Source organism: Drosophila rhopaloa, unplaced genomic scaffold (genome assembly GCF_018152115.1).
Source record: "Drosophila rhopaloa isolate 14029-0021.01 unplaced genomic scaffold, ASM1815211v1 contig_2, whole genome shotgun sequence".
Classification (NCBI taxonomy): Eukaryota; Metazoa; Arthropoda; class Insecta; order Diptera; family Drosophilidae; genus Drosophila; species Drosophila rhopaloa.
Window position 1 is genome coordinate 16,466,530 of NW_025335083.1, and position 25,299 is coordinate 16,491,828.

Genomic DNA, 25,299 nt, shown 5'->3' on the forward strand with positions numbered 1-25,299 from the left:
CAAACAATTAAAACGATAGCAAAACAAATGTAAGCATAGATTTAATCAAGCAGCAGGGTTTACGTTTGCAAAAGGCTAGAAGGTTAGAAAATCAACCTTTTTTGAATTTTCCTCGTAAAATACTTTACACTTTAAGTCTTATAATATTAAATATGCAATCCAAGTATTGGTTTTATAGAGGTCTTATTCTAAGAAATAATGCCTAAAAAAAAATAACAGTATTTTGGAAAGTTACACAAGGAATTGAAATTACTTTCAATGTTACGCGAATGGCTTAAAAGCTTTTTGACCATATTAGTTAATATTATTTTTCTCCAAATTATATGGCTTTACCAGCACGTAATAATTTTACTTACTGCGAAATAAAATTGAATGTATATTGAAATAGAAACATTAGGTTTTCACAATCAGCTGTTGTATCTTACAAATGCGCGATAGTTGGTATTCATCGCAGGAAACCGCGTCTTTTGCTTTCCTCATCCATGCATTGCATGGTCACTCTGCTCTCACGGTATTTGCAATTGCGAGAAAAGAAATGAAAGAATTGAAAAAGAGGCAACGGCAACGGCGAACGAAACACAAGTACACCGCACCTACATCCCGCAGAAGTCGAAGTTCCCATGCGCCCGCGCTCTGATAAGGCCTTTCTGAGAATCTAAGAAACCGAATCGGAATCCGAAAACTGAGTAGCTCGGGGAATAAATATATAGCGGGCGTCGTCGTAGCTCAGAACAAAATACACCCAGCTCTCGCAGCGTGAACGTCGTCGATTTCAGTTTCCGCCTTGAAAATCAACTAAACATAAATTTCACTCCCGTCTCTCGTCTAATGTGCGTCTGCTAGTGTTCTAAATTAAAGATTGGAAAATTCAATAGTCAATAAGTCGGCGAAATGGAAGACAAGCGAGCAAATGGCGATGCCACCACCTGCAACGGGCATTCCAAGGAGAAGGACGTTCGCGTTTGGTGCGACGGATGGTGAGTCATATTCTTGGGGAACACTGTCCGGCTTTAAGAATCGGTCGGGTAACGGTTCCCATTGCTTCACGTCACTCGTTACTCAGCGGTAGAGTGTACAGTGAGTCAAATCAGAACAATTCCACCACGTCGGTCTTATTGATTTCATACAATTCCAATACCCGTAATCAGCTTTCGACAGACCCCATTTGGGGCGTGCTAAGAAGTGTTCAGGGTTTTTTTAACTGATTAGCGAATATGTGTGGAACTGCTTTTGGTCAGACGATCAGTTCCCGCTCTAATGGGCATTCATTGCCGTCATACTAATGTGTCTATTTCAGGTTCAAGGTCTCCCCGTACCGAAATATGCATACGCTCTACGGTTGACCGAACATTTTGCATTGTCTTTACTATTTATTTACAATAAATGTCTCTTTGTTTTCCTTTCAATGTAGTTGGAAATGTGTGTTAATTCTTGTTTATATAGTACTTGCACCATTTATCAAACTTCTTTACTGTTGTGAATGACAATAATTATTTTTAATTTAATTTTAAAATTTTTTATAGTAACGAAACTAAATATAAAAAATTTAAAATGGTTCTGAAATTTTATGAAAAAATGTAAATATAGAAAAAGGTCGTAATTAGTTAACAACTAAGGAACGGGGCAACGTGAAGATTTGATCACCGAGGACTCAGATTAATTCAAAAGCCAGCAATCGCGTTTTGTGTTCTGTCAAGCGCTGTCCCGGCTGCAAAAATAATAATATATTTTTTAACAAATTTCGGAGCGCACTCCCACATATGCACACAAAAATCATTTGCACTTGTGTTGTGTAAAACCTATAAACCATTTATAAAAATAGAATAACTCTCCGTTCTTCATCTCCTCCCCCACCAACAAACGTCAAACAAAAAACATTTTTTCGGTCCATATGTCCGATCAATGTATTGTACAATATTTGATATAAACTGCGTTCTGGAGCTGAAATCAACAATATCCAAAATAAGCTGGTAGATTAAATGTTTGCTATTTTTTTTAGAGTTTTTTTTACACATATGTTTTGGGTACATATGTATTGGTCGCTGCCTGAATTGGGTATACATATGTATATTCATAGACGCTCTTAAACATTTTCGATGAACATAAAATTGTTCTAAAAGCATTGCGCTGTGCTATAATAGGTTGATTTTGTGCAATGCATCACCGAGAACCGGTTTATCTTTATCAGGAGTGACGCATTAGACGGCGATATGGATGGATGGCCTACCATAACAAGTTTGTCTGCTCTATCAGACGACTGAAATTTCCTCAATTGTGGCTTCCGCCAAACGTTTTATATATAGAAATACATCTATTGTTTATGTTAAACCTATTTATCCTTCTGTCTAGTTTTCTCTATTTCTGTATTCTCCCAATTAACAATGGCACACGCTTAACTAACAATAATAAAATAAATATGTACACACATGATCTTAATAAGTAAACACAACTGCGTGTTCTTTAGTCATTCGAGAAATCCGTTTTTTTATATTTTTAGTTTCAAATTGGGTCTTACTCATTTTATTTTGGGATAAAGCTTAAAAATTATAAACTTAATATTAATGTACAAAAAATAAATACTAAATTTATACTATATAAAAATATTAAGTGAACCTATTGATATGTTAATGTGTGTATATGTATATGTACATATAATCATCGAACAGCAGCGTCAGCTTTCCTTCCATTCTTTTTCGAGGAACTTTAGATTTTTGAGGGCTGCGTTTACGTGGCCATTGTTGACTGTGGTTACCGGTTGTCCCAAAACATCACGTGATTCAGGCCTGCGCATGCCTCGACGCCTGCCTCACACCCATTGTGCACCACCATCGTCATTGCCATTGCCATCGCCATCGCCATTGACACACAATATACTGCCGTCATCGTCTGGCGGTCTGTGCTTAATTTAATTGGCATTTCGCTGGGCTACCCCTGCCCTGAATTATCGCAAAGGACCGGCTTTTTTAGGTTATTTAAATTGCAGCCGCTTCTATATATCTTCCAAACTATGTCTGTATGAACTAAAGTAACTTGAGATCAAAATTTTTAACAATTTTTTAACTCGTCAAAAATTTGGGCACCACAAAGTATACTCTAAAATAGAAACACCCTATAACTTATGGATGTTTAGGTAATATAGGAACTATATTTAAAAAACAATTTTTTACACTAGTCCGATTACTTATTTTTTTAATTCAGCCATTTAGCCCTGTGAGATATGAAAATTAATATTTAAATAAGATTGGATTGAAATTTATTTAAATAAAGCCACTTTCATGCTTGGTATTTACAAACTATACTCACAGTGCAATACTGAAATCACTAAATTAGTCCAGACACAATCTTTAGTGACCATTTATTTAATTTCTGAATACCTCTTTGATCCCCTAATTTATAGTTTCAAACGTAAATTAAATAATTAGAGGTTAAAACAAATGTTTCCGGGTATTTTTGGCAATCTATTCTTCTCTAACCCCATTGTCAATAGGTGAGACCTTGCCTATGTGGAAGTCCTCAAGCTGAAGGTGATAAGACTGACCGAGAAACCGCCAAACTGAAACCAGATTATTAAAAAAATGATTCCACATCAGCTGCTCCTTGGCAAAAACAAAAAGTATAAACAATATTTTCGTGAAGTCTGCCCATTAACCCAGCAGATGGGAGCACATGTATGACTTGGACCCAAATATTCTAATCAGCAGAGATTGATCATTGACGCAAGCAAGTGCGATCACTTGTCTTTCCCGCACTCGCTACCTCCTTTCCACCAAAGTCAATGAACCTGGTCTGGCAGCAAGTCGAAAAAACAAATGAATGGGGCTCTCGTAACACTGTAAGAGAGCTGGGGCCTCACGCATAGGGTCTACGTTTACCCCTGGGGTCCAACGACAGAGCACAAATTCTATGGAGAATCGCGTGATATTTTTTAATCAGCAAATGGGCGTCGGCGTTGCTGTCGCTTGCGCTGCTGCTTTTTGCCCACTCAATTGATTAAGCGGCCCCTGGGTCTGTTCTACATATAGAGTACAATGCTATATATGTACATTCGGCACAGATTTAATTCTACTGCAAAAATCTCCGGGAGCAAAGGTTTCGCTTCGATTAATGAATGGTCCACGTTTTTATAAGCTGCTTTCTGCTCTCCGGTTTGTTACTATCAGACTTCCTTGCATAATCGTTATTTATTTTTAATAGGTCGATTTGTATGTTCCGATTAGTAATAACACCTTGTTCTTTAATCATTTGCTTGTTAATGTTTGGTATGTACTAATCTTTAATTGGAGTTATCTTATAATAGTTTCCGCTCACCTATTTCATATTGCGCGCGCCATTCAATCGATATCTGTAGAGAACACACCGGCCTGATAATGATGACGTTTTAACTTCTTATCGTAACAATTTAATAAAGTGGTTACCTCTTGCATCATATGTTTTATTTGGTTTATGCGTATCTCATTTTAAGAATTATTAAATAAAATATATTTTTTTGTATTCATTCTTTATGGAGATTGATTACTTCATGTTTAATACACGTTCATTGAAATTATTCAATGGAAAATAAAAAGATTTTATTGAATGATAAATATACAACCAGAAAAAGAAAGTAATTGTTTAGCAATCAATCAATATTTTCCGATTAAAGCAATTTTAATGATTAATTTCTTTAAAAAAAAACAACTTGAAAAAATAAATAACCAATAATTTGGAACGAGTATTCCCCATCAAATTTCATTTAAGACCATGCCCATAATTGCGATTATTTTGGGTGCAAAAATTCCGTTCCGCAGTAAATACGTATATAATTGGTTTTAAATGCAATTTGAGCAGCACCTCACGTCGCTCAGATGTATTATCGCTTTCCCAAGCCAAACAAAAACCAGGCCAGGGCACGTGTGCCTATAACCATATTGCTTAGAATCGACGGAGAATGTAAACAACCTGAATGGCGCTATTTGCGAATATGTTGACACAGAATCACTTACATAGCGGCGTTCATAATTGCAATTAGAATTGCAAAACGTATCCCGCACAGGTTGCTTCATCTCTTAACATTGCTGTTTTGTTTGGCGTACCGACTCTGATGATCGGGTCCAAAGATCAATCTTTACCAATGCTCTGCCAAAGTGGAGCACGAAACCCGCCTGGGGATAGTCACCAGTCGGGCAGCTACTGGTCATTTAGCGCACTCGACCAGACATTGACGCGCTTCGACAGCGGTTTATGTAAATTATGTAAATGGCTTGCTCGAACAAGTTTATTGCTTTGTGGTCTCGGTCATGTGCGGTACTACTTAAGCAAAGGTTTCATCTCGGGTTACCTGGCTTGCACCATTAAGTTTAATTATCAGGATTTCAACTGAGCTTTATTGCAAACCTACATATCTATAAATTCAATTCATTTACTTGTGGCTTTACCGAAATATACCTCTTGCATTTACATGTTAGGGCTATGTTCTCTTAACCTTATTTTTTTGCGTTTTTCATGGTAAATTCCCAGCGATACACTTTTTTTTTAGCAAGGCTCGGTTTCAAGCGGAGGTTATCTCGCGAGACTGCAAATATTTGTCATTTTCTGAGTCATATTAGTACAACCAAGTTCGTTTGCCTTCTGCAACTCGACAAGGACGCAAATGTTAAAGATAGAATCTAAGAACATTTCCGTTGACAACAGCCAGCAACAAATGAAGTTTGTGAACTTGTTCTTCGGGCACGCTTCTGATCTAAGAAAACATTTCCGTTGGCAATAGACATACATAGCTCCCAGCAACAAATGAAGTTTGTGAACTTCTTCTTCAGGCACGCTTCTGATAAAAAACCTTTTAACAACTGTTAGACTTCCAACAACTGTAGTAATTAGATTTCTTTGTTTACAGCTATGATATGGTGCACTTTGATAAAAAACCTTTTAACAACTGTTACCCTTTTGACAACTGTAGTAATTCGATTTTTTTGATTACAGCTATGATATGGTGCACTTTGGGCATGCCAATTCCCTGCGACAAGCCAAAGCACTTGGCGACAAGGTAATTGTGGGCATCCACACCGACGAAGAGATCACCAAGCACAAGGGACCACCTGTCTTCACCGAGGAGGAGCGCGTCAAGATGGTGAAAGGCATCAAATGGGTCGACGAGGTGGTGCTCGGTGCTCCGTATGTTACCACACTGGAGGTGCTCGACCAGAACAACTGTGATTTCTGTGTACACGGCGGTAGGTACAATGATGCCTTATTAATAGAGATATTATTAATCGGTTATTTATTGCAGATGATATTACAATGACTGCGGAAGGAGTCGACACATATCATTTGGTCAAGTCGGCTAATCGCTATAAGTAAGTATACAAAGTCTTATTGAAATAAAGCCTTAAGAAATATATTTTGTTCCATTGGCAAAATTTTCTTCTTTGTGCTTTTTTTAATGTCAGCTTTCTGTCTTTCTTTTTTTTAAATATATACTAAAATTAAATTTTCTTATGCAATCTACAGGGAAGTTAGACGCACTGCTGGCGTTTCGACCACCGATCTTGTGGGTCGCATGTTGCTGCTGACACGCAACCACTTCCGTCAGGGATCCGCCGAATACGATATCGAGAAAGAAGGTAGCTTCAGCTTGTCCCAACGCTTTTTTTAGAATATTTAAGTTTTATTTTAATGTCCCTGAATCGCAGCGAGCACAATTCCAGTTTTGTGCGCCATATTCATAGTTTTTATTTTTTAGTGTCTAAAAATTAACAAATACTAACATTAGAATTTAATTTGTTTGGCACTGTCCCTGTCTTTCATCTCTTTCTGTTGATCTTGTATATTGCTTTGCATGCATGATATATTTAGTTTGTTCCTGGGCCACGCACGCTAAGTTTATGCTTTTATTTAGTTTCCTTTTCACCCGTTTAACTTTTTATTTGCAATAGTTGAACGTAAATAATTCCTTCGTTTATGTTGCTCTCTACAACTTTACTATTTCTCTTCTTTTTATTTCTATGTACGCACTGTTTACCACTAACCAAAATATAAAATAATGTATGAAACCTATACAAAATATGCTAAAACCTCAAAATGCCAAATGTCTTGTGCGTGTGCGCGCCCGCGAAATGAATCCAAAATGCCAAACCCAACGACCAACCTGCAATCAAAATATCCAAATCCGCATCCAAATCGAAATCAAATCAAATCCTAAACGTAAATTTTGCTCTTTAATACACACCTGCTCATTTGTCTGCGTTGCTTTACAATACAAAAACGTAAAACAGTGAACATTTTAAAACGACAAATAAAATCCCATCCAGGTTCTTCGAATATGGGTCAAGACTCTGCTGCCAAAAGTCCATGGACCGGGTGTAGTCAGTTCTTGCCAACTACCCAAAAAATCATTCAATTCAGCGATGGAAAGTCACCAAATCCCGGCGATAAGATTGTAAGTTTAAGGCTTATTGCTGTGAATTATACATGACTGACCCATGCTTTGTGGTTTCAGGTTTATGTGGCTGGCGCCTTTGATCTGTTCCATGTGGGTCATCTGGACTTCCTGGAGAAGGCGAGCAAACTGGGCGACTACCTAATTGTCGGACTGCACACAGATCCAGTGGTCAACTCTTACAAGGGCAGCAACTACCCAATTATGAATCTGCATGAGCGCGTGCTGAGTGTTTTGGCCTGCAAGGTAAGATTGCAGTGGTGGATCCAAAAAGTGTGCACCGTTTAACGCCTGTTTTTCCGCAGTTTGTCAATGAGGTTGTGATTGGAGCTCCCTACTGCGTCACCGAAGAGTTACTAGAACACTTCAAAATTGATGTCGTCTGCCACGGACGCACACCCATTGCGCTAGAAAATGGCAAGAGCGATCCGTACGCCGTGCCCAAGACGCGAGCCATCTTCGAGCTAATCGACTCTGGCAACGAGATGACCACAGAGCGTATTGTGGAGCGCATTATATCGCATCGATTGGAGTACGAGCGTCGCAACCAGGCCAAAGAAAAGAAGGAAATCGAGGCTTTCGAGGCTCTTCAACGCCAAAAGCAGACCCAGAAGGCGGGCTAGCCGGCACTTGATTCCGTCCTCTCACACTAGACGGATGTTTTTATTTGTTTTAGTTGCATTCTTTTAGTTTGTTTTGTTTAGTTACCAGTTATTAGTTATGTTGCGTTCAAAGCGATGCGGTCGCTGTCAGAGATGCCGTACGCCCACTAAATTTCAAAAAGTCTCGGTCCCAGCGTACCGCTCGCTCGTTTTCTAGTACAATTATTGAATAGCTGCGGGTCGCACAGGCGGCTCTTGGCAAGCCTTAATGATATATTAATAATTATATACATATATATATATTTGTAATACCTTAATATAGCATATTTAAAATCTAAATTTTATGTATGTAAGCTCAAAATTTGTAAATTCTACTTTGTATGTGTTGAGAAACAAATTCAAGTCATGATTGAAATGAGAATTGTACGAAATATATGTAAGACGAATAACAAAGATAAACTGTGACATGTTATCCAAAAGGTTGGCAAACATATAATTGTATATATACGGCAATGTAACGAAAGTAGGATGACCGGATCAGGAAATAACTGCTTTTATCCAATGTAATCTCCGATACTTTGTCCTTATTTATTAATACATATACTTAGTGCAAGTTCAAGTTTTATGTTTCAATGTTTAATCTTAGACTAAAATACATGGCCAAAAATATTGCAAGCTCCAAGTTGTCGATAGTTTTATTGTTCTACTAAATCCTTGCCTCGCCGATCACCTTCAGTTCCACGGTTAGCATCTGCTGCCACACATCCAGATCCATTAGTTGTCGCAGATCATCAAAACTGATGAGGACCACGTTGCTGTCCGTCTTAATGAACTCGCTGCAGGGCTGACTCGCTGACCATGGAACGATGGGACGGGCCTTAATCTGCTTGGAGTAGTAGCGTGACGATTTGGTTGGTTGGACCAGCAGACGCAGTGTGATGACCATACCCTGCATAGGCGTGGCCACCCAGATGGCCAGGACCTCTTGATCGACTCGCTTCCTTTGCCACAGCATTGAGTGCGCGGTGCGGCAGGCGAATATGAATAGAGGGCTATGCTGGGAGAACTGGCGGTAATGGGCAGGCAGATGTGTGTTCCGGTGGCATTTCAGGGGATTCAGGCCTGTACGTCGGTAGCCATAAACGCCCAATAGTGTGTTGACATCCTTCTCCAGGCTGCTGAAGTGGCAGGTTAGAGAAGTCACCTTGCCCGCCTCCAGCTCGAAGAACGGAACCCCCATAAACGGCAGATGGTCGTTCAGATAGTGGCCCAACAGGGCGCTGGGATCTATCGAGCAGCGGCATCCTTGGCAGGGACAGGGCACCAGGCGCAGGCGAGCCCACGGCGAATTGCTGGGCGGGATCACGAAGAGCGGGCTCCGCCTGTTGCTGGGCGGCTCGGTTATCGATTCGAAGCGTTTCAGTTGGAGCAGCTGCTCTTCGGAAGATGAAGCCACCAATACAGGCAGCCGGCAATTCGAGAAGTGCTTTGAGTAGAGCAGACCTTGCATTTCCTGCAGACGCTGCTTCCGCCTCTCCTGGCGTTTTCTATTCCTGCTCATCCCATCGCTTGTCAGACTTTGAGTTTTGATGGAACCACCCCTGGAGTGGCTGGATTGGGAGGAGGATGCGGCAGACATGGTCGGAGTTGAGTTTTATTTAAGAGAACGACATAATTTGGATTAGGATGTGGAACTAGCACTAACAAACGTTAAAATACTTTTGAATTAAAAAGCACAAACAAACTACTCCAAGTGGGAAACAAATACTTTGCAATTTTAAAATGTATTATTAAGTTGGGCCGAAATCCCGGCGGTACTGCAATACCGGGCCAACCCGCGACAGAGGTGGAGCAAGCTCCTAGCACTCCGTCTGATTCCAAAAATCAGTTTAACATTTGTTGTCCTCCAATGGAGGAACTATCAGATGTTAAGCTGATAAGAACAGATACTACACTTTGATCTTAGCCATAAGGCCGAGAAGCGATAACTAGAACTGGGAAATCAACAGGCTCTCCATGAGAAAACATCTAGAACCCGTTGGGAATTATAGGCAAGAGCATAGACATGAATAAGGGTGCAGTTTACCTGGCGGCAGTAAGGGAATGCTGGTCCTGGCAACAAAAACTACAACCAGCAAGTCGGAAATAAATGGAATTCATTACTAAATTAAAACAAAAGTCATTAGCAAACAAACCAATTTGTAACAAAAGATGATAAGGATTGGCTTAAAAAGGTATAAACATTTTTTAAAATATACGTGACTTTTAAGATGTCATCTTATAATAATTCTGAAAAAAATAATTATGTGTTTTATTAAGGTTTTTGTCTAAATTTGTAGACTTATTATTTCAAGGCATCACTTAAAACTGTACGATTTAATTCTTTTCACTTTAAGTGCGTGGGCTAAAACACTTAGAATTGTGTAAATAAATATTCTTATAAGTACTTTTAAAATACATAATTTACTAATAGAAATAAGGCGAGGTACGTTTCTTCTTGATTATACTTCAAGGGATGCGATTCTTCTGCGTCTTTTCTTACTCGTGGAGTTCTCAGAGAGGTAGGGTTGATTAAGATTCAAAATCCAGGGACAGACTAAAGTTGAAGTTACGGTGGCTTCGAAGATGTCGGCGGTTTGTCCATGTCAGCTAGGATATACAAATTAATCAGCTGGTAGTTTTAATTTCTTAAGAAAATTCTTACCGCAATGGGACTTCAGTTCGCTTTCACTAATGTCCTTATTAGTGTTATTACCATCTATCCGAACACTGCCATACTTCTCCTTAAGGTACTTTTGCACATTGGTATTGTACTGGCTACGAGGATTAATCTTTCCTTGCTTTACTTCATTGTTCCTAAAGGCAGTGGGGTCATTGGAGGGCAAAAGGTCCGGTTGATGTTCTTCGATTTGCCTGTTCTTATTTGAGCTGCCAGTAGAAAGCGAGAAACTCTTATCATCGAAGTGTCGAGGACTTCCGTCGAGCTTATCTGGGAAAAAAAGAAAAGGAAGTAGGTAATATAACTCCCTATTATAAACATATTTCATTGTATTTTCTCACATTTTTGTTTGTGCTCTTCATTGTTTAAACCCGCATTGTTTGAATAGAGCCCCCGATCCCGCGATGAAGTAGGGCCTGCCTGATTGTCAAGATATCCAAAATAACTATTGGTGTTCAATCTTACGCCTTCAGTTTTTCTAGTTGCAAGGGGATCGTCTAGGTACATTTCGTTGTCATTTAAACTGGTCGCATTGAATAAATTGTAATTTTTACTCGATGTTCCATTAGCATCACACATTGGATCCAACACAGTCTTCTTTTCCTGAATAACACCCGAACTTAAGGCGCTGATCCCGGCAACATCATCACAACCTAATTGCTGGGCAGGATAACTTGTTGGTTGCAAAAAGGCATGCTGACTAGGATGAAATGGTTTGAATCGCTTGAAGATCAAGCATGTCACCAATGACAATAGGATCGACATACTGAGAAATCCCATGGCAATGAGACAAATTATTGCTAAGAGGTTCGTGTCAATCAGCGGAATCCGCTGCAAGTCCTTTTGTACCACCACACTTATTTGAACGGAATCTTTACCTCCAGGATTTTCCGCTAGACATGTATAGACACCCTCATCGGTTTTCTTGGCATTTACTATGGTGAGACGCGAAACAAATACATAATGCCCAAAATTTTGAACCTTTGGTACATTTTCCCGCAACATTTCTATATAAATACGCTGTTTTTGCAGACTTTTTACCGGCTTAGAGCGAGTCTCGTATACTTGATTATTGTAGTCCCAGGCAATGACTGTATTTGGAGATCCGTGCACGCGGCATATAAGCGTGACATTCTCCTTGGAAGTGTTAATGGAAGTACTGAGTGCAGGATACACAATCTTTGGCTTACATGCAAATGCCTCAGGCTGATCTTCGATCCAAAGGCGACCCCGCAACTGCAAAGGATAATGACATGCTGTGGGCGGAGTATACAGATTCATGTCTATAACGAAATCACGGAACATCTGAAGGTCACAGGTACAATTCCACGGGTTCTCGGCCAGCGATAAGGCTGTGAGTTTATTAAGGCTCTGAAAACAATCCACTCTTAGTTTGGTTAGTTCATTGTTGTCCAGATAGATCTGTGATAGCAGCGGCACTCCCACAAAGGCCTGGGCATCGATTCTAACCAGGCGGTTCCGCTTTAGCTCGATCTTGTGCAGATACTTAAGGTTGCGAAAGACCCCTTGGGGAAGTATTTGTATCAGGTTTCCATTTAGAAATATGGCCCTCACTTTGGACAGGCAGTCGAAAACATTGGGTAGCAACTCTTGCAGAAGATTATTGGACAAGTCAAGCTCAATCAATATCTGCAGTTGGGTGAAGCTTTGCTGGTGTATATGTTTCAGAGTGCCATTACGTATCAGAAGCTTCTGCAGATTCTGCAAGTGGGTGGTCGAAAAGGCGTTCTCCTCCAGGTAAAAAATATGGTTGTGTGACAGATCCAGCACTTGAACCTCCGGACTAAGGTATTCTGGTACCCCGCTCAGGCTCAAATTGCGACAATCGGCTGTCTTCTTGCCGGAGTTCCATTTGCAGTGACAGTTTCCACAGTCCATTAACCAGTCTGCACTGGCACTTCGAAGGATGAGTAACAAAAGGAAGGTTTTTAGAAGGAGTAGCGACAAGTGCTTATAGGAAAGACTACATGGATCGAAGCTAAGCTTGATAGCCATTGAGTATTTTTAAGGAACGGAACGTCAATCTCTACCCCAGTTATTCTGGGTTATTGTTGTCGCACATCTAAACGCTAGTATTTAATTATTCCTCATGTCCAGTGTCCGGGATCATTAAAATTTCCGTCTTGCATTAAAATGCCGAGATCCATCCTGTAAAGTGAACATTTTGTATTATTTTGTTTAGCTTGTGTTCTGATTAAACTTAAATAAACAGAAAACTTTTCAGTGATTCCGAGTTTTTGACATGTTATTTTTGATGCTCGTAGATACTTTTGTATGATATCGAATTCCCATGGCGTCTATTACCTTAGCCAAGGGAACTGTAGCTTCAAGGCCATTTTCCCTGTTTTCTTTTTATCAGTACCAAATGAAATCAGTGGAAAATGGGGTGTAGACAATTGACACTGGCCATGACAAGAAAGCTGCACTTTGTTGGCTTACCAGATATGGAAATACAATATAAATTTACTATACTGCCACGCCTTCGGCTGGTGCTTAACGAATTCATCTAAAGACCTCGGCGTATATCCATCAACTGTTTTTCTAATTTTATACTGCCCCACTTACAAGAGGGTTAACAGAGATACTACATTGGCGCATGCCAAGTAGCCATCACACTTTTTTGCTCTTTAAATGTAAATTAACATTAGGTTTATTGTTATTTTCATTGTTTTTCTTTATAAACAAAAAAAGGGTGGTGGTTTAGAAAAAAAACATTAGTTTCTTTTCTTTAAAGTTGTAAAATAAAAATAGCTTACTCTAAAAAAATTTAACATCTTTAAAAAAGAAGGGCTTACCAATTTTATTCAGAATATTTAGCAAATAAACACATTTTGTTTGAACTAATAAACAAAGCCAAAACAATTTCATTAAAACAGACACAAAATATGCCAGCAAATTAAATATTAACTGGTTAATTTTTTAGCTTTAAAAAACAATATGACTTTAACGAATTGGAGTTATTGTTATTTTATTCAGAATACTTAGCAAATAAACACATTTCGTTTGAACTAATAAACAAAGCCAAAATAATTTTATTAAAACACACACAAAATATGCCATTAATTTAAATATCACCTTGTTAATTTTTTAACTTTACAAAAATAATATGACTAACGAGTTGGTGTCCTTAATGGCAGGGCTGTTTTAAACCGGTCTCTGCAATTATAGTATTAGTATAAAATAATAAGAAGAGATTCTTGTTGCCTCCTTGTGCATTACAGAAAACAAAACACCTACCCCTAAAAGCAGGCTACAGCAACGTCGAATTATTTTTCGTGTGCGCATACTTACAATTCCCAACAGGTTCTAGCAGTTTGGTCATGGAGACCCTGTTGATTTCCCAGTACTAGTTATCGCTTCTCGGCCTTATGGCTAAGATCAAAGTGTAGTATCTGTTCTTATCAGCTTAACATCTGATAGTTCCTCCATTGGAGGACAACAAATGTTAAACTGATTTTTGGAATCAGACGGAGTGCTAGGAGCTTGCTCCACCTCTGTCGCGGGTTGGCCCGGTATTGCAGTACCGCCGGGATTTCGGCCCAACTTAATAATAAATTTGAAAACCTTATTTGAAGATATTAAAATAATAATATCTTCTACCAATATTTAGCTAACCATTTTGGTTTGGTTGTGTGGTGGAGGATTAAGTCGATGGCCATATTCCATGTTTAAAAATAAACATGATTGATTAAGAAATAAGTTGAAGTAAATCAAAAACCCATGAAAAGTCTACTATTAAGTTGTTAGTTAATAATTCGTATATTTATTTCGATAATACACCTATTATGAATACAGTTCGCTTTTTTTGATTGTTTGTATTAATTTGCTTTGGTACAGTTAGGGACTTTTTCTCACCTTCTTGCTAAAGATTCTTGTTTGATGGATGATAAATAACCTTTCAAAGTATATTCTTCTATTTATGACAATTAAAATACTTAAAAATGCATTTTCACCACAAATAATTATTGGATATCTAAAAGTGTTCTTGACGTTTAAATGCAGATGAGAAAAGAATTATCAAATGTGCGGACAGCACTGCAATACTGCAAGGCTAGAATATATTTAGTTAACATGAAGATGAAAAAACGCCCCTTAAGTCCATACAATTACAAAGTTCAGTGGAGACACGCTCATCTCAAGGGCTCCTCAAAAATTGTTCCTAACACTCCATTTCGCATTCAACAATAAAATTAAATACATAATTTGAAAATAAACATATAATCGATTCAAATAATGTTCAGCAATTACGATACGTTAATATACTTTTTTCAAAGTGAATGCTTAGTTTTCGGTGTTTGGTTTCGCTTTTATAAAGGACAACTTCAACTACGGAACAATCTGAGGCTGGCTGATTCCTTCGTGGCTAACTATTAGCATGTGTACTAACTGGTGAATAGCTGCGCTATGCTCCCACAAACAACATCAACCGTAACAACGCGCTTACATATCTTTGGCGAGAGACCACTACGTTCAATTAAATCGAAAAAAAGGGAAGAGATTTGTGATGAGTGTAACGTATACAATGCCATAGAGCTACAGTTAAAGAGTGTTTTACGTGTGGGTTATGCTTAAAACGACGACAGATTTTGTGTTTGACCATCTCTGCAGTTCTTAAACAACCACTGCCCCAGCCTCCGAACGGCTAACTGGTAGATCGGGGCAATTTTTCCAGGTGTCCGATAGCGGATCATAGCATTCAACAGCATTGATAGTCACTTGTGCTCGGTAAAAGTTTACCTCACAGGGCTGCAAGAGAAAACAAGTAAAATATTAAAGGTTTTATATTTGAAATTATTGATTTATAACCGCAAGCATAGGAATAATTCTGTTCATTTTCTGGGGCTGAGAAATTGTTACCTGATCACCGCCAGCTACGTAAAGTAGACCATCGGCAGCGGCCACGGCAGGAATGGCTCTGGGAACGTTCAGGGCACAAACGGTCGTCCATTTGTCCTCGTCAAAGCTATAGCGTTCGACAGAACTGAGAATGTCCTGGCTAATACTACTGCCGCCAACCACATACAAATAGCGATCCAGAACAGCCACGCCCATTTGACAGCGGGCCGTTTGCATGCGGGCCAGTTCGGTCCACTCTTTGGTCACCGGATTGTAGCTGCAATGGATGTTATTGATTAATGCTATCATAAAACATCAAATTATATCGTTCAATACCTGATAAGATCCGGCAGATGACGGGTTGTTGTTGTGCAACCACCTACAATGTAGATGAGACCCTCGAAACTAACCACACCCATGCTGAATCGAGGCTGCGGCATGCTGCCCATCAATTTCCAGAGGTCCTGCTCCGGATCATAGCACTCCATGGAGCCGCCTATGTCGTCCCCGATCCAGCCACCCACGGCGAACAGATTTCCGCCCATGGTGCAGAGTCCGAACTCGCAGCGCGGCACAATCATCGGTGCAATCGGTTGCCATACGTCGTTCTGTGGATCATATACCTCGCCATTGGCCAGAATCTGTGAGCCCCGCTCTCCTCCCACCACGTAAATTTTGCCATTCAATGCCGACACACCCGGCAGGATGCGACCCACCTCCATGGGTGCCGTCTCCGTCCACTCGCGCCGAAATATGTCGAACTTGGCCACCGTCTCGAAGATGCAGTCGGCCGAGTTCCAGGTGCGCGGCGTGTCCCGATGAGATCCGCCAATGATATAGATGTTCTTCTTGGCCAATTGCCGAGGGCAGACGCGCAGCGGTACCAATTGACCTCGCTTTGACGCAATGTCACGACAAATGGAGCGCAATGCTATTTTCACCGACATGTCGCGACAGTCGTCCTTTAGAGCCTTGTCGATCACCTTTACTGGAACAAGAGCCATGCGAACATGGGACAGGACATCGAAGACGTAGCAGCGGCGCTGCGTGACATCGTGCTTGATCCAGCGTAGAGCTGCCTGGAACACCTGGGACTCCGAGTCCACACGCAGTAGCTCCGAATTCAGTAGCTGCGAGAGCAGAGTCTGTGGGGTTTCTAGGAACTCATCCTCCAGAGTTATCTGTTCGGAAAACAGTAAGGCCAAAGCTATTAATAATAATATTGTAATGGGTTATACTGATAATAATTATCTTGACCCAGCTCTCTGTTTAATTAAACTTAACTGTTGGGGAATCCACCAAATTATAAAAAAAAAAAAAAAACTGGTGTGGGAAAAAGATAGGGAACTCCGTGGGAGTATCAAAATTTTTTTGATATTCAAATGTTAATTGTAATTTTTTTGATTAATTTTGATTAAAAATAGTTTTAATGTGTGAATTTTTTTGAAATGATGGATTTTATTTTTTTAAAACCTATGAATTGACATTAAATTTCAATGGCTGTTATCTGTTTCAAGAAAGACCTATGTATATGGTTTTAAAGGTTTTGTATTTTTCACCAGACCTTTTTTCTTCGAATAGTATACTAATAAGCCAAGCCTTTTAAGTGCCCCTCACTTACCGCTGGGAAATTGGCGTGGACAAAGTTCAGTGCACTCTTGGCCAACGACTCGCAGTTGTGGGCCTCCGCGAAGCGTAAAATGCCCAGTGCATTGGAGGCGTGCAGCTCGCGGCAAAGGAACTCGCAACACCCGTCGACCACCTCGTTTAGCTGCAACATGTCGGCGGCGGCGAGCAGCTCTTGGACATTGGACTGCAAGGACGGATTGGGGATTAGGGAGCAGGGGGAGCAGGTAGCCAGACTCACCTGGGTAATTTCACAGCGACCCGTGTAGATGAAGTCGAGCAGGATGTGCAGTATGTCGCCGTCTATGGTGTGCAGCACCACGGACTTCTGCTTGACCTCGTTAAGCCCCAGTTCGGGTCGGAACATGGCCTCGAAGTAGGCACTGGCCGCACTTAGAACAGCCCGATGAGCACTTAACGTGGCCATTCCGGCGATGATCTCCACGTCGCAGAAGCGCGACTGCTCGCGCAGCTGGTTGAGATTGGAGAGGACCTTGAACGGATACTGGGCGTTGCAGTAGGAGGGTAGATTTGTGCGCTGGCTGACCGCCGTGGCTCCCAGTCCCAGATTCTGGCCAAAGAAGTCACCATCGCCGCTGGTGGGACTCTGATTGGCGTTCTGATTGGCATTCGCATTCGGACTGGGATTGCCATTGTATTCGTGGTGTATCTGGTATGTTTTTAACGGTGGCATTTCGTGTGTTCTGCGGCTATGCTGCCTTCACTTTTTAGGGACAGATCGGAACTCGCCTTAATAAATGCACTTTTCGGGGGCAACAGCTCAGCTCAGACTTTTCACATCCAATTGTTTGGCTTAATTAAACTTAATTGCTGCACTCTGCACAGTTCATCCGTTGTTGTTGTCCGTTCATTTTTCTCCAATCAGAAAGCGAGCACACACACCCACTCCGCAACACAGATGCCAGCAGGCAAATGGAGTTAGCATTTCACGAATAGAAACAACCGAAATCAGTTTTTTATCTCTTTCCCCATTACAACGAAACAGATAACTTAACAATTACAAACTGGCATATTTCTTTAACTTTTCAATGCACTTTTGTATGTGCTGACCCAGGTAGTAGAGCTGGGCTAACCACCCACCAGAATATCGATATCGATAAGTTTCAGTTTCGATAGTACGCGATAGCGGGTAACGGAATATATTGCTTTTACAAAGTTTTGTATGACTCTGAATGTCGATATGAATGCGCATTTAAATTGTATTTTGGTATACTTATATAAGAAATGTATTCTTAAGCCTTTTGTTCGTTTATCCAAGCTGTTTTGCAAAGCTGCCTTCTGCTATGAAACAAAAAATTAATTTTTGAAGCATATTTTGTTAATTTTTTTGCAAAATGAAGAAAATGTTCAAAACACACATTATATTTCCTAAATTGACAATCTATTGAATATTTTCTTGAACACATCTCTACCAGGTAACGGTGTGACCATTGCTTGATTACAGGAATATGATTGCCGATAATTTATCGGCCACCTCTAACTTGTTGTTATTTAATTTTTAATTTTACTGGATTTTCAATGAAAAATCTCATAAAATGCTGACGCGTAAATTGCTAAACCTTCGTCTCGGCCACCTGGCACGCCGGTGGACAAGCACAGACCCCCTAAGCATTCAAAATGAGAAGCTGCAGGCATATTTGGAGTCCTTGCGCCAGGAATACTATGCTGTCCGTGTTAATGCCGCTGGAAACAGCAAATCTTACGCCCGTCTCGCTCAGTTAGAGGGCGTGGTCAGTGCCTTGGAGCAACGACGAGTCCTAGAGCGCCACATTACGAGTGCCAAGGACATGGAACTAGAGAAGGACGAGGATATGCGCCAACTGATGCAGGAAGAGAATGAAGTCTATGTGGATCTGCTGGGCAAGCAGGATCAAACTCTTCTGCAAGAACTGCTCACCCTGTCAGATGACGAAGTGTATACGGCGCTTATCTTCGGCCTGAATGCCGGCGCCGGTGGCCAGGAAGCCATGCTGTTTGCCCAGGAGCTGTACGATATGTATACCGGCTTTTTCGAGCACATGGGCTGGGAGTGGGAGGAATTTGCCAGCGAGTCCACCGACATTGGTGGCCTGCGTCATGCCAGCCTGATGGTGACCGGCGAGGACGCCTTCCGCTGGTTACGCTACGAGGCGGGCGTGCATCGGGTGCAGCGCGTCCCGGCCACCGAGAAATCCGGACGCATGCACACTAGCACCGCCTCGATCACCGTGATTCCGCGACCAGCTGACATCCAGGTGCACATCGCGGAGAAGGATCTGAAAATCGAGACTAAGCGGGCGAGTGGCGCTGGGGGCCAGCATGTGAATACCACCGACTCGGCGGTGCGGATTGTCCACCTGCCGACCGGTTTGGCGGTGGAGGCGCAATCGGAACGCTCCCAGTTAAAGAACCGGGAGCTGGCCATGAAGCGCCTGCGTTCGCGACTCGTGCAACAGCAGCTGGAGAGCACCGAGGCCAGTAAAATGGCCACTAAGAAAGCACAACAGGGAAGTCTCAATCGAAACGAAAAGATTCGCACCTACAATTTCGTCCAAGACCGGATCACGGACCACAGGGTTCAGGGCGGCACGCTGCACAACCTCGATGGTTTCCTAAAGGGCGGCGAACAACTCAGTGGACTCATAGAAAAGCTACAATTAGAGCACCGAAAGGAACGACTGAAGGGCCTGTTGGAAACGTGGCAGCCGCCAAAGGAGGCTATTAAGAAAAACTAGAGCTCCATGCTTGTTATTACATTTATACGCTTGCGATTTAAAAGTAAATTACGTCTGATTAGACATACGAAATCAGAGAAAAATTCATATCTATCAGCTTTTGGTTTTTCATACTAATATTTTTTGAACATAATATTTTATGGTAACTTACAAGATTGAAGAAAAATTCGAATGATTTCTAAAGTTCACTCGTTCGTGTGACTTGTGAGTCTTATTTGTTTGTAAAGGGGAACAATAGAAGAACAATGAAGTCATGGAAGGAAACTACTACTTTATTTCAACAAACTCTGGCCCAATCGGCTGCACTGCCCATGTGTAGCAGGTGTTCCTTGACTGCCGCCTCCAGTATATCTCGGATTTCACGGCAACCGGCCATCGCTGTCTCGATGACGGTCTCCAAATGGTCAATGTGGAACCGCTCGCTCATCTCAAGAAAGGCGATCTTCTCGGCTGTGGGCAAGGCAGCTACGGTCAGCTTGGGTCCGCCGGATACCTCTTCAAAGTGCGAAATGTCCGTTAGCGGGATGTTCGACTTGCTCAGTGAAGCTGTGCAGGCGACAATGAACTCGTTCAGGCATATTCCGGCATCGATCAAGGCCAGAGTGGCCGCGTTCAGGGCCACCGCATAGTTGGCTCCGTCGGCCTGGAGCACTTCCACGTATATGTCTATCTGGGAGCGGGGATACAACTCCGATTTGATAGCCGCACTGAGTGCCTGCTGCAAATACATCTTGAACTCCAGAGATTTGCGATCGCCTCGCGGCCGATTCTTCCGCTCCGCCGTGGAGAAAGTGGCCTGGCTGTATTGACAGTTGATGATCACATCGTTGGATTCCGTTTTTTTGCCCTTGGCTTGGTGAGGTCCATAAACGGCGGCCAGGACCTTGGTGTTGCCCTGTTCCATGTAGGCACTTCCATCGGGCTGCTCAAAGACGCCCAGTTTGCACTTGATGTGGCGCAGCTCATGCGGACGACGTCCGTCCAGTCGCAGGCCCTGCTCGCTAAGAAGCTCAAAGTTACTGGCCATCTGGGGCTTTAAAAATTAAATTATTTTCAATATAAATAAATAACACACGTGTGGAGCGGTTTGTTTACAATTTTCGGAGTGCTGGAAAATGAGGAAAAGTCAATACATTTACAGTGATGAAAATACCAAAATATTACTTTCTAGGTACCTACCTTGGTAACATTTTTGAGTACACTTTACTTAGCCTTTTAGTAACGCTGTATATATATATTTCACTTAGTAGATTTGTTTACAATAAATTTTTACTTTAATCGATTTTCTACGTTACATAAGATACTGTTAAAAAATACTGATGAATTATATTAAATTGCAAATGTTTGTATTAATTAAGCTGTTTAAATTCGATGAGCACCCCTACTATTATACTTTTGACATTTAACAACACTTGTAAAAATCGTAAGGTAATCGATTTTCGATTATAGCACAACGATAATTGACCGTATAAGTGGCAACTCTAAAAAATATATAAATAGCTGCGAGTGCAAAATATCTGTATTTATGGGAATAAAATAGTTAAATATTAGCTAATTATTGTGAAAAAGAGTGCTTGCCAGCACCACAAATCCGCACAATGTCAAAGTCAAGTGCAGGTGAGTTAACATCTATGTCAAAAAGCGCTCAAACAGAGCAGACGCTTCCGAGTGATCGCAAAACAAAAATAAAAACCCACAAGAATTCTTTGAAAATAACCGATTTATTTCCGAATTTCGCAGCACGCTGGGTAAAGTTCTTCAATGCTGCGGGAATTCCATCTCCAGCGGCAGCCGGCTACGCACACGTCTTCGTGGAGAACCGCATCCAGGACGACATGCTGCTGGATCTAAACAAGGAGTATTTGCGGGAAATGGGCATCACCCTGATGGGTGACATAATTGCTATCCTGCGGCACTCAAAGACCGTCTGCGAGCAAAATGCCCGGGATCAGGTACTCACCACGGATGTGGTCCAACCAATTGCCCGACCGGTGTCGCCAAAGGTCAAGACGCCGGTGGCCACCAAATCGAAAGCTTCTCCGCCCGCCAAACCGGCGAGACGAGTGCTTCCTGAACACGAGGGCAAGTACAAGGTGACACTTCCCTCGGGAACCACTGAGCGCAGCAAACAGATCCTGGCCAAGCGGGAGAAGCGTAAGATTAATGTTTACCCAACTTCTAAATCTGAAATTAACTCTTTCTGGTAAACTTTTCAGTGTACTCCGATCGTGTTAGCAGCTCCAAGAAGTCGGACATCTTCTCGCGACTTCAAACTGGCGAGGACGAGTCCCAGGAGGGTATCGTCTCTAGCTCCGGCGAGAGCAGCGTTCGCGTGCACATCACTGGAGTGTCAAAGGTGGCAGACACCTCTAGCAACAATTCGGTATTCGCCCGACTTGGCGGCAAACAGTCTAGCTTGCCTAAGGATTTAACTCTAAACAAGGAAATTAAATCGATCCTTAAGAACACACAACGTTCGGTGGGCGGAGGCGTCACCAAGAACTCGCCCATTGTCAAGGCCAAGAAGGTGGCCACATCCGCTGTGCCGCAGCAGAAGGTTATGCTCGTACACAAGGTACCTCTAAAGCGAGGCGACGATGAAGACGACAGCATGGATGATTTTGGAAGCGATGAGGATGACTACGCCTCCACAGGGGAAAGCGAAGACTTCGAAATGGGGTCCGGCGAAAAGATCGTAAAGTTCGCCTCAACAGCGGAGGTTCGTGAAATAGCACCCGAGACGTCCTACAAAGCCAGGAATGGCAAAAACTTTGCAAACATAAAATCGAGGCTGGGTATGGGTATGTTTGAATAAAAACTCCTGAGTAGTAATTAATTAATGTATTATCACATCCTTAGTATCCAAACTTCATGCCACCAAGAAGACCTACAACTTAAAGGCATCGCCATCAAAGAAGCCGCAGGGTCGCCTTAGTCCAGTTAAGGGCAAGGTCATCCGGATGCGCAGCGACGAGCTAATGACGCGCCAGGACACGCTGCCCGTCCACAAAAGGCTGGGCAGTAACTCGTCTTCCGCCCCCATCAGAGCTCCGCCAGCAGTACCGCACCGTCAGCAGCGACTAGAGCAGCGACCAGAGCAGCAGAAGAAGAAGTATATCCCGCCAAGGCGGTACAATAGCATGAATGCAGGCCATAACAAGCCACGAGATCAATCTGGATCCGTCTTTGACCGCCTAGGCTTCAATAATTCAATGTAAAATATAATTAATGTGACCCTCATAAATTGTTTTAAGTTCAAAAGCCCCTAATTAACTTTGTCAGTAAATGTTCGAATTCAATCAGCAATCTGTTTAAAATTTATAAAAGGGGTAGAAAATGGTCAGTAGAAGTTTCTAGAATTTTAAAAAAAAAGTTTAATTTTATAAAATCGACAAAAAATTTATTTATTTTAGAACTTAGGGAAATGGGGGAAAAATAGTTCAGTTGACTTTGTGTCAATGATGCCAGTTAGAAATATAGTACCAAGGTTTCTATTTAGCACAAAGCCCATTTGCTTAGTTCCCCCTGTATGCATGAGAAACTATAAGCTTTAAGTTTACGATTTAAAAATGATTTATTATGTTTTAAATTAGAGTTATGTACAATTACGCTAGGACTTTGATTTCGTTCATAATGTACAATCTGTCGGCGGTTACTTAAAGGTCTATATCACTGGTTGCTAGGCAAATCACTCCGTTCAGAATCTATTCATTTTCTTTGTCAGTCTTCAACACGATGCTTATTTTTGTAGCAGCGCCTGGAGGGCCTGTTTCCATTCCAGGGGCCAGGTGTTGGCATCCGGATTTATGCTCAGTAGTTGGCGCATCTGCAGCACGGCCCGCTGCTTTTGCATTATGTAGGCGTAGGCCTGGTGATTCAAAACCGGCGAGTGGGTAATAGGATGTTGGGTAACCGAATATTGGGTAGCCGGAAGTTGTGTCATTGGAATTTGGGTAGCCGAAATTGGATGTTGCTGCTGCTGTGGTGGTGTTGTGGGCGGCGTGGGAGGCAGTGAATGGTGGTGCAAATGCTGGTGCTGCTGGATTTCCCGCTCCGTCTCCTGGCGACGTTTTCGGGGAGTATTCTCGCTGAGGGCGTATGGTCGGAAAAGAGGCGTGGCTGCGGCTGTGGGGGCAACCTCCTTTCCGCTCTTCTTGCCAAACTTTTTGTGCGTATAGGCCGAAGTCTTGAACTTTTTGTGCGTGTAGCTCTCGATAACTTTTGAATCGTTGTGGTAATCCATGTTCGAAGGTGCCATGATTGCTATTTGTAGATCTCAAGTTTGAGTTTCGTGATTGTAAAGGTGTTTTCTCGACGGCTGTTAAGGCTCGACTGTTGCTCCTGCCGCTGCGCAACCCGGCTTTTATACCCTCGATATCAGATGTCCTACCTGAAATTATCATTAAGGCCCACTGCGCCTTGTTTATGGGAAAATCTTCGTTGACAAAAGGTTAGCATTGCCGTAAGGAGAAAAGGATTTCGGCAACACCTATACTACCTGCGACCGACTACCTGCTCGCCCGAAAGTCCTTTGTAATTAATTTTTCATTTGCTGCAACGGGCTCGCACCTTCTTTTGTCTCTCCCAGGTCTGTCCGGTTTTTCTTGGAATTTTCCCCGATGCGTTTCTCGAGAACAATCTTATACCTCGAGATCTTCCAGCGCCTGCGCTTGCCATTCTTTGATGATGGTCGCAAGTTGCCTCGACGCATCGGAATTTTAAATCTTATCTCGCTTACCGCTAATCTGGCTCATTACGTTCTGGTCCTGGGTATTCGGGGATACCTTCAAGCAAATGCCAGCCGCTTCTTAGTCACAATGGTCATTGAATGGAAATTTATTGGGATTTTCCCGAACTGTTGCGTGTGTGCTCGCTCTAGTCCGTCAGAGGGATTTATTTCGTAGTATCGTATAGCTTCTTTTCACGTTTATTTTATTTTCCAGCTTGAGTTCTTCATCATTTATTGATCTACGCGATTAGACAGATTCGATTTGTTTTTTCTAGTTTCATATAATTGGTTAGTCATTAATAAATTGATCAATCAAATTATTTTACTAACGCATGTGTTTTCATCCAATAAAATAAAATTTTTTAATTCAGTATTAATGGTCAAATGTATTGTGAAAATACATTCTAAAAAAGAAACAGAGAAGTAACAAAAGTTTTGAAATAGTCTTGGTTTTCAAAGACGCGAGTCTTTTTTTGTTTCTCAGAACTAGATACATCTTATAAAAATAAATCAAATTATAGTATTGATATTTAATTTAATTTTATGGAGTTTGTTTCCCATGTCGCCTGTATTTTGTATTATTAAAGCTATATGTAAGTGATTGCAGTTTCCCATCC

The 25,299-nt window shown here is 41.6% G+C and overlaps 8 protein-coding genes and 2 non-coding genes across 15 annotated transcripts; 4 read left to right on the plus strand and 6 right to left on the minus strand.

Annotated features, from left to right (window-relative positions):
- Window positions 1-507: 507 nt before the first annotated feature.
- On the plus strand, window positions 508-8,698 carry LOC108042376 (ethanolamine-phosphate cytidylyltransferase). 3 transcript variants are annotated; one of them, XM_017120608.2, is made up of 7 exons: window positions 508-977; window positions 5,959-6,209; window positions 6,266-6,332; window positions 6,487-6,599; window positions 7,251-7,414; window positions 7,475-7,660; window positions 7,720-8,698. In XM_017120608.2, the coding sequence occupies exons 1-7, from the start codon at window positions 892-894 to the stop codon at window positions 8,035-8,037; spliced, it is 1,185 nt and encodes a 394-aa protein (XP_016976097.1). In that variant the 5' UTR covers window positions 508-891; the 3' UTR covers window positions 8,038-8,698. The 3 variants fall into 3 exon arrangements, with proteins under 3 accessions (XP_016976097.1, XP_016976099.1, XP_016976098.1); XM_017120610.2 differs by having other exon boundaries at window positions 7,308-7,414; XM_017120609.2 differs by having other exon boundaries at window positions 509-977; window positions 7,287-7,414.
- On the minus strand, window positions 8,686-9,987 carry LOC108042377. Of its 2 annotated transcripts, XM_017120613.2 has the most exons (2): window positions 8,965-9,987; window positions 8,801-8,899 (listed from the first exon to the last, which is right to left on the minus strand). In XM_017120613.2, the coding sequence occupies exons 1-2, from the start codon at window positions 9,653-9,655 to the stop codon at window positions 8,895-8,897; spliced, it is 696 nt and encodes a 231-aa protein (XP_016976102.1). In that variant the 5' UTR covers window positions 9,656-9,987; the 3' UTR covers window positions 8,801-8,894. The 2 variants fall into 2 exon arrangements, with proteins under 2 accessions (XP_016976101.2, XP_016976102.1); XM_017120612.2 differs by having other exon boundaries at window positions 8,686-9,987.
- LOC123037856 lies at window positions 9,807-10,002 on the minus strand. Its single transcript, XR_006417663.1, has one exon. It is a non-coding gene; the product is annotated as a U2 spliceosomal RNA (small nuclear RNA).
- Window positions 10,003-10,371: 369 nt separating this feature from the next.
- Window positions 10,372-13,626, minus strand: LOC108042379 (leucine-rich repeat-containing protein 24). 2 transcript variants are annotated; one of them, XM_044459786.1, is made up of 4 exons: window positions 13,552-13,626; window positions 11,077-12,904; window positions 10,721-11,005; window positions 10,372-10,665 (listed from the first exon to the last, which is right to left on the minus strand). In XM_044459786.1, the coding sequence occupies exons 2-4, from the start codon at window positions 12,749-12,751 to the stop codon at window positions 10,625-10,627; spliced, it is 2,001 nt and encodes a 666-aa protein (XP_044315721.1). In that variant the 5' UTR covers window positions 12,752-12,904; window positions 13,552-13,626; the 3' UTR covers window positions 10,372-10,624. The 2 variants fall into 2 exon arrangements, with proteins under 2 accessions (XP_044315721.1, XP_016976105.2); XM_017120616.2 differs by lacking the exon at window positions 13,552-13,626 and adding an exon at window positions 13,196-13,281.
- A 482-nt stretch (window positions 13,627-14,108) lies between these two features.
- Window positions 14,109-14,304, plus strand: LOC123037857. Its single transcript, XR_006417664.1, has one exon. It is a non-coding gene; the product is annotated as a U2 spliceosomal RNA (small nuclear RNA).
- Window positions 14,305-14,491: 187 nt separating this feature from the next.
- LOC108043583 (actin-binding protein IPP) lies at window positions 14,492-18,311 on the minus strand. Its single transcript, XM_017122355.2, has 5 exons — window positions 17,460-18,311; window positions 17,214-17,405; window positions 15,929-16,773; window positions 15,614-15,869; window positions 14,492-15,502 (listed from the first exon to the last, which is right to left on the minus strand). The coding sequence occupies exons 1-5, from the start codon at window positions 17,910-17,912 to the stop codon at window positions 15,368-15,370; spliced, it is 1,881 nt and encodes a 626-aa protein (XP_016977844.1). The 5' UTR covers window positions 17,913-18,311; the 3' UTR covers window positions 14,492-15,367.
- Window positions 18,312-18,712: 401 nt separating this feature from the next.
- Window positions 18,713-20,040, plus strand: LOC108043585 (peptide chain release factor 1-like, mitochondrial). Its single transcript, XM_017122357.2, has one exon. The coding sequence runs from the start codon at window positions 18,775-18,777 to the stop codon at window positions 19,951-19,953; it is 1,179 nt and encodes a 392-aa protein (XP_016977846.2). The 5' UTR covers window positions 18,713-18,774; the 3' UTR covers window positions 19,954-20,040.
- Window positions 20,041-20,204: 164 nt separating this feature from the next.
- On the minus strand, window positions 20,205-21,050 carry LOC108043584 (exosome complex component RRP41). Its single transcript, XM_017122356.2, has one exon. The coding sequence runs from the start codon at window positions 20,978-20,980 to the stop codon at window positions 20,231-20,233; it is 750 nt and encodes a 249-aa protein (XP_016977845.1). The 5' UTR covers window positions 20,981-21,050; the 3' UTR covers window positions 20,205-20,230.
- Window positions 21,051-21,408: 358 nt separating this feature from the next.
- LOC108043586 lies at window positions 21,409-23,252 on the plus strand. 2 transcript variants are annotated; one of them, XM_017122358.2, is made up of 4 exons: window positions 21,409-21,570; window positions 21,694-22,107; window positions 22,170-22,754; window positions 22,813-23,252. In XM_017122358.2, exons 1-4 carry the CDS (start codon window positions 21,552-21,554, stop codon window positions 23,169-23,171), a joined length of 1,377 nt encoding a protein of 458 aa, XP_016977847.1. In that variant the 5' UTR covers window positions 21,409-21,551; the 3' UTR covers window positions 23,172-23,252. The 2 variants fall into 2 exon arrangements, with proteins under 2 accessions (XP_016977847.1, XP_016977848.1); XM_017122359.2 differs by having other exon boundaries at window positions 22,170-22,748.
- A 256-nt stretch (window positions 23,253-23,508) lies between these two features.
- Window positions 23,509-24,275, minus strand: LOC108039725. The gene has a single exon (XM_017116811.2). It carries the CDS (start codon window positions 24,209-24,211, stop codon window positions 23,693-23,695), a length of 519 nt encoding a protein of 172 aa, XP_016972300.1. The 5' UTR covers window positions 24,212-24,275; the 3' UTR covers window positions 23,509-23,692.
- Window positions 24,276-25,299: the final 1,024 nt, after the last annotated feature.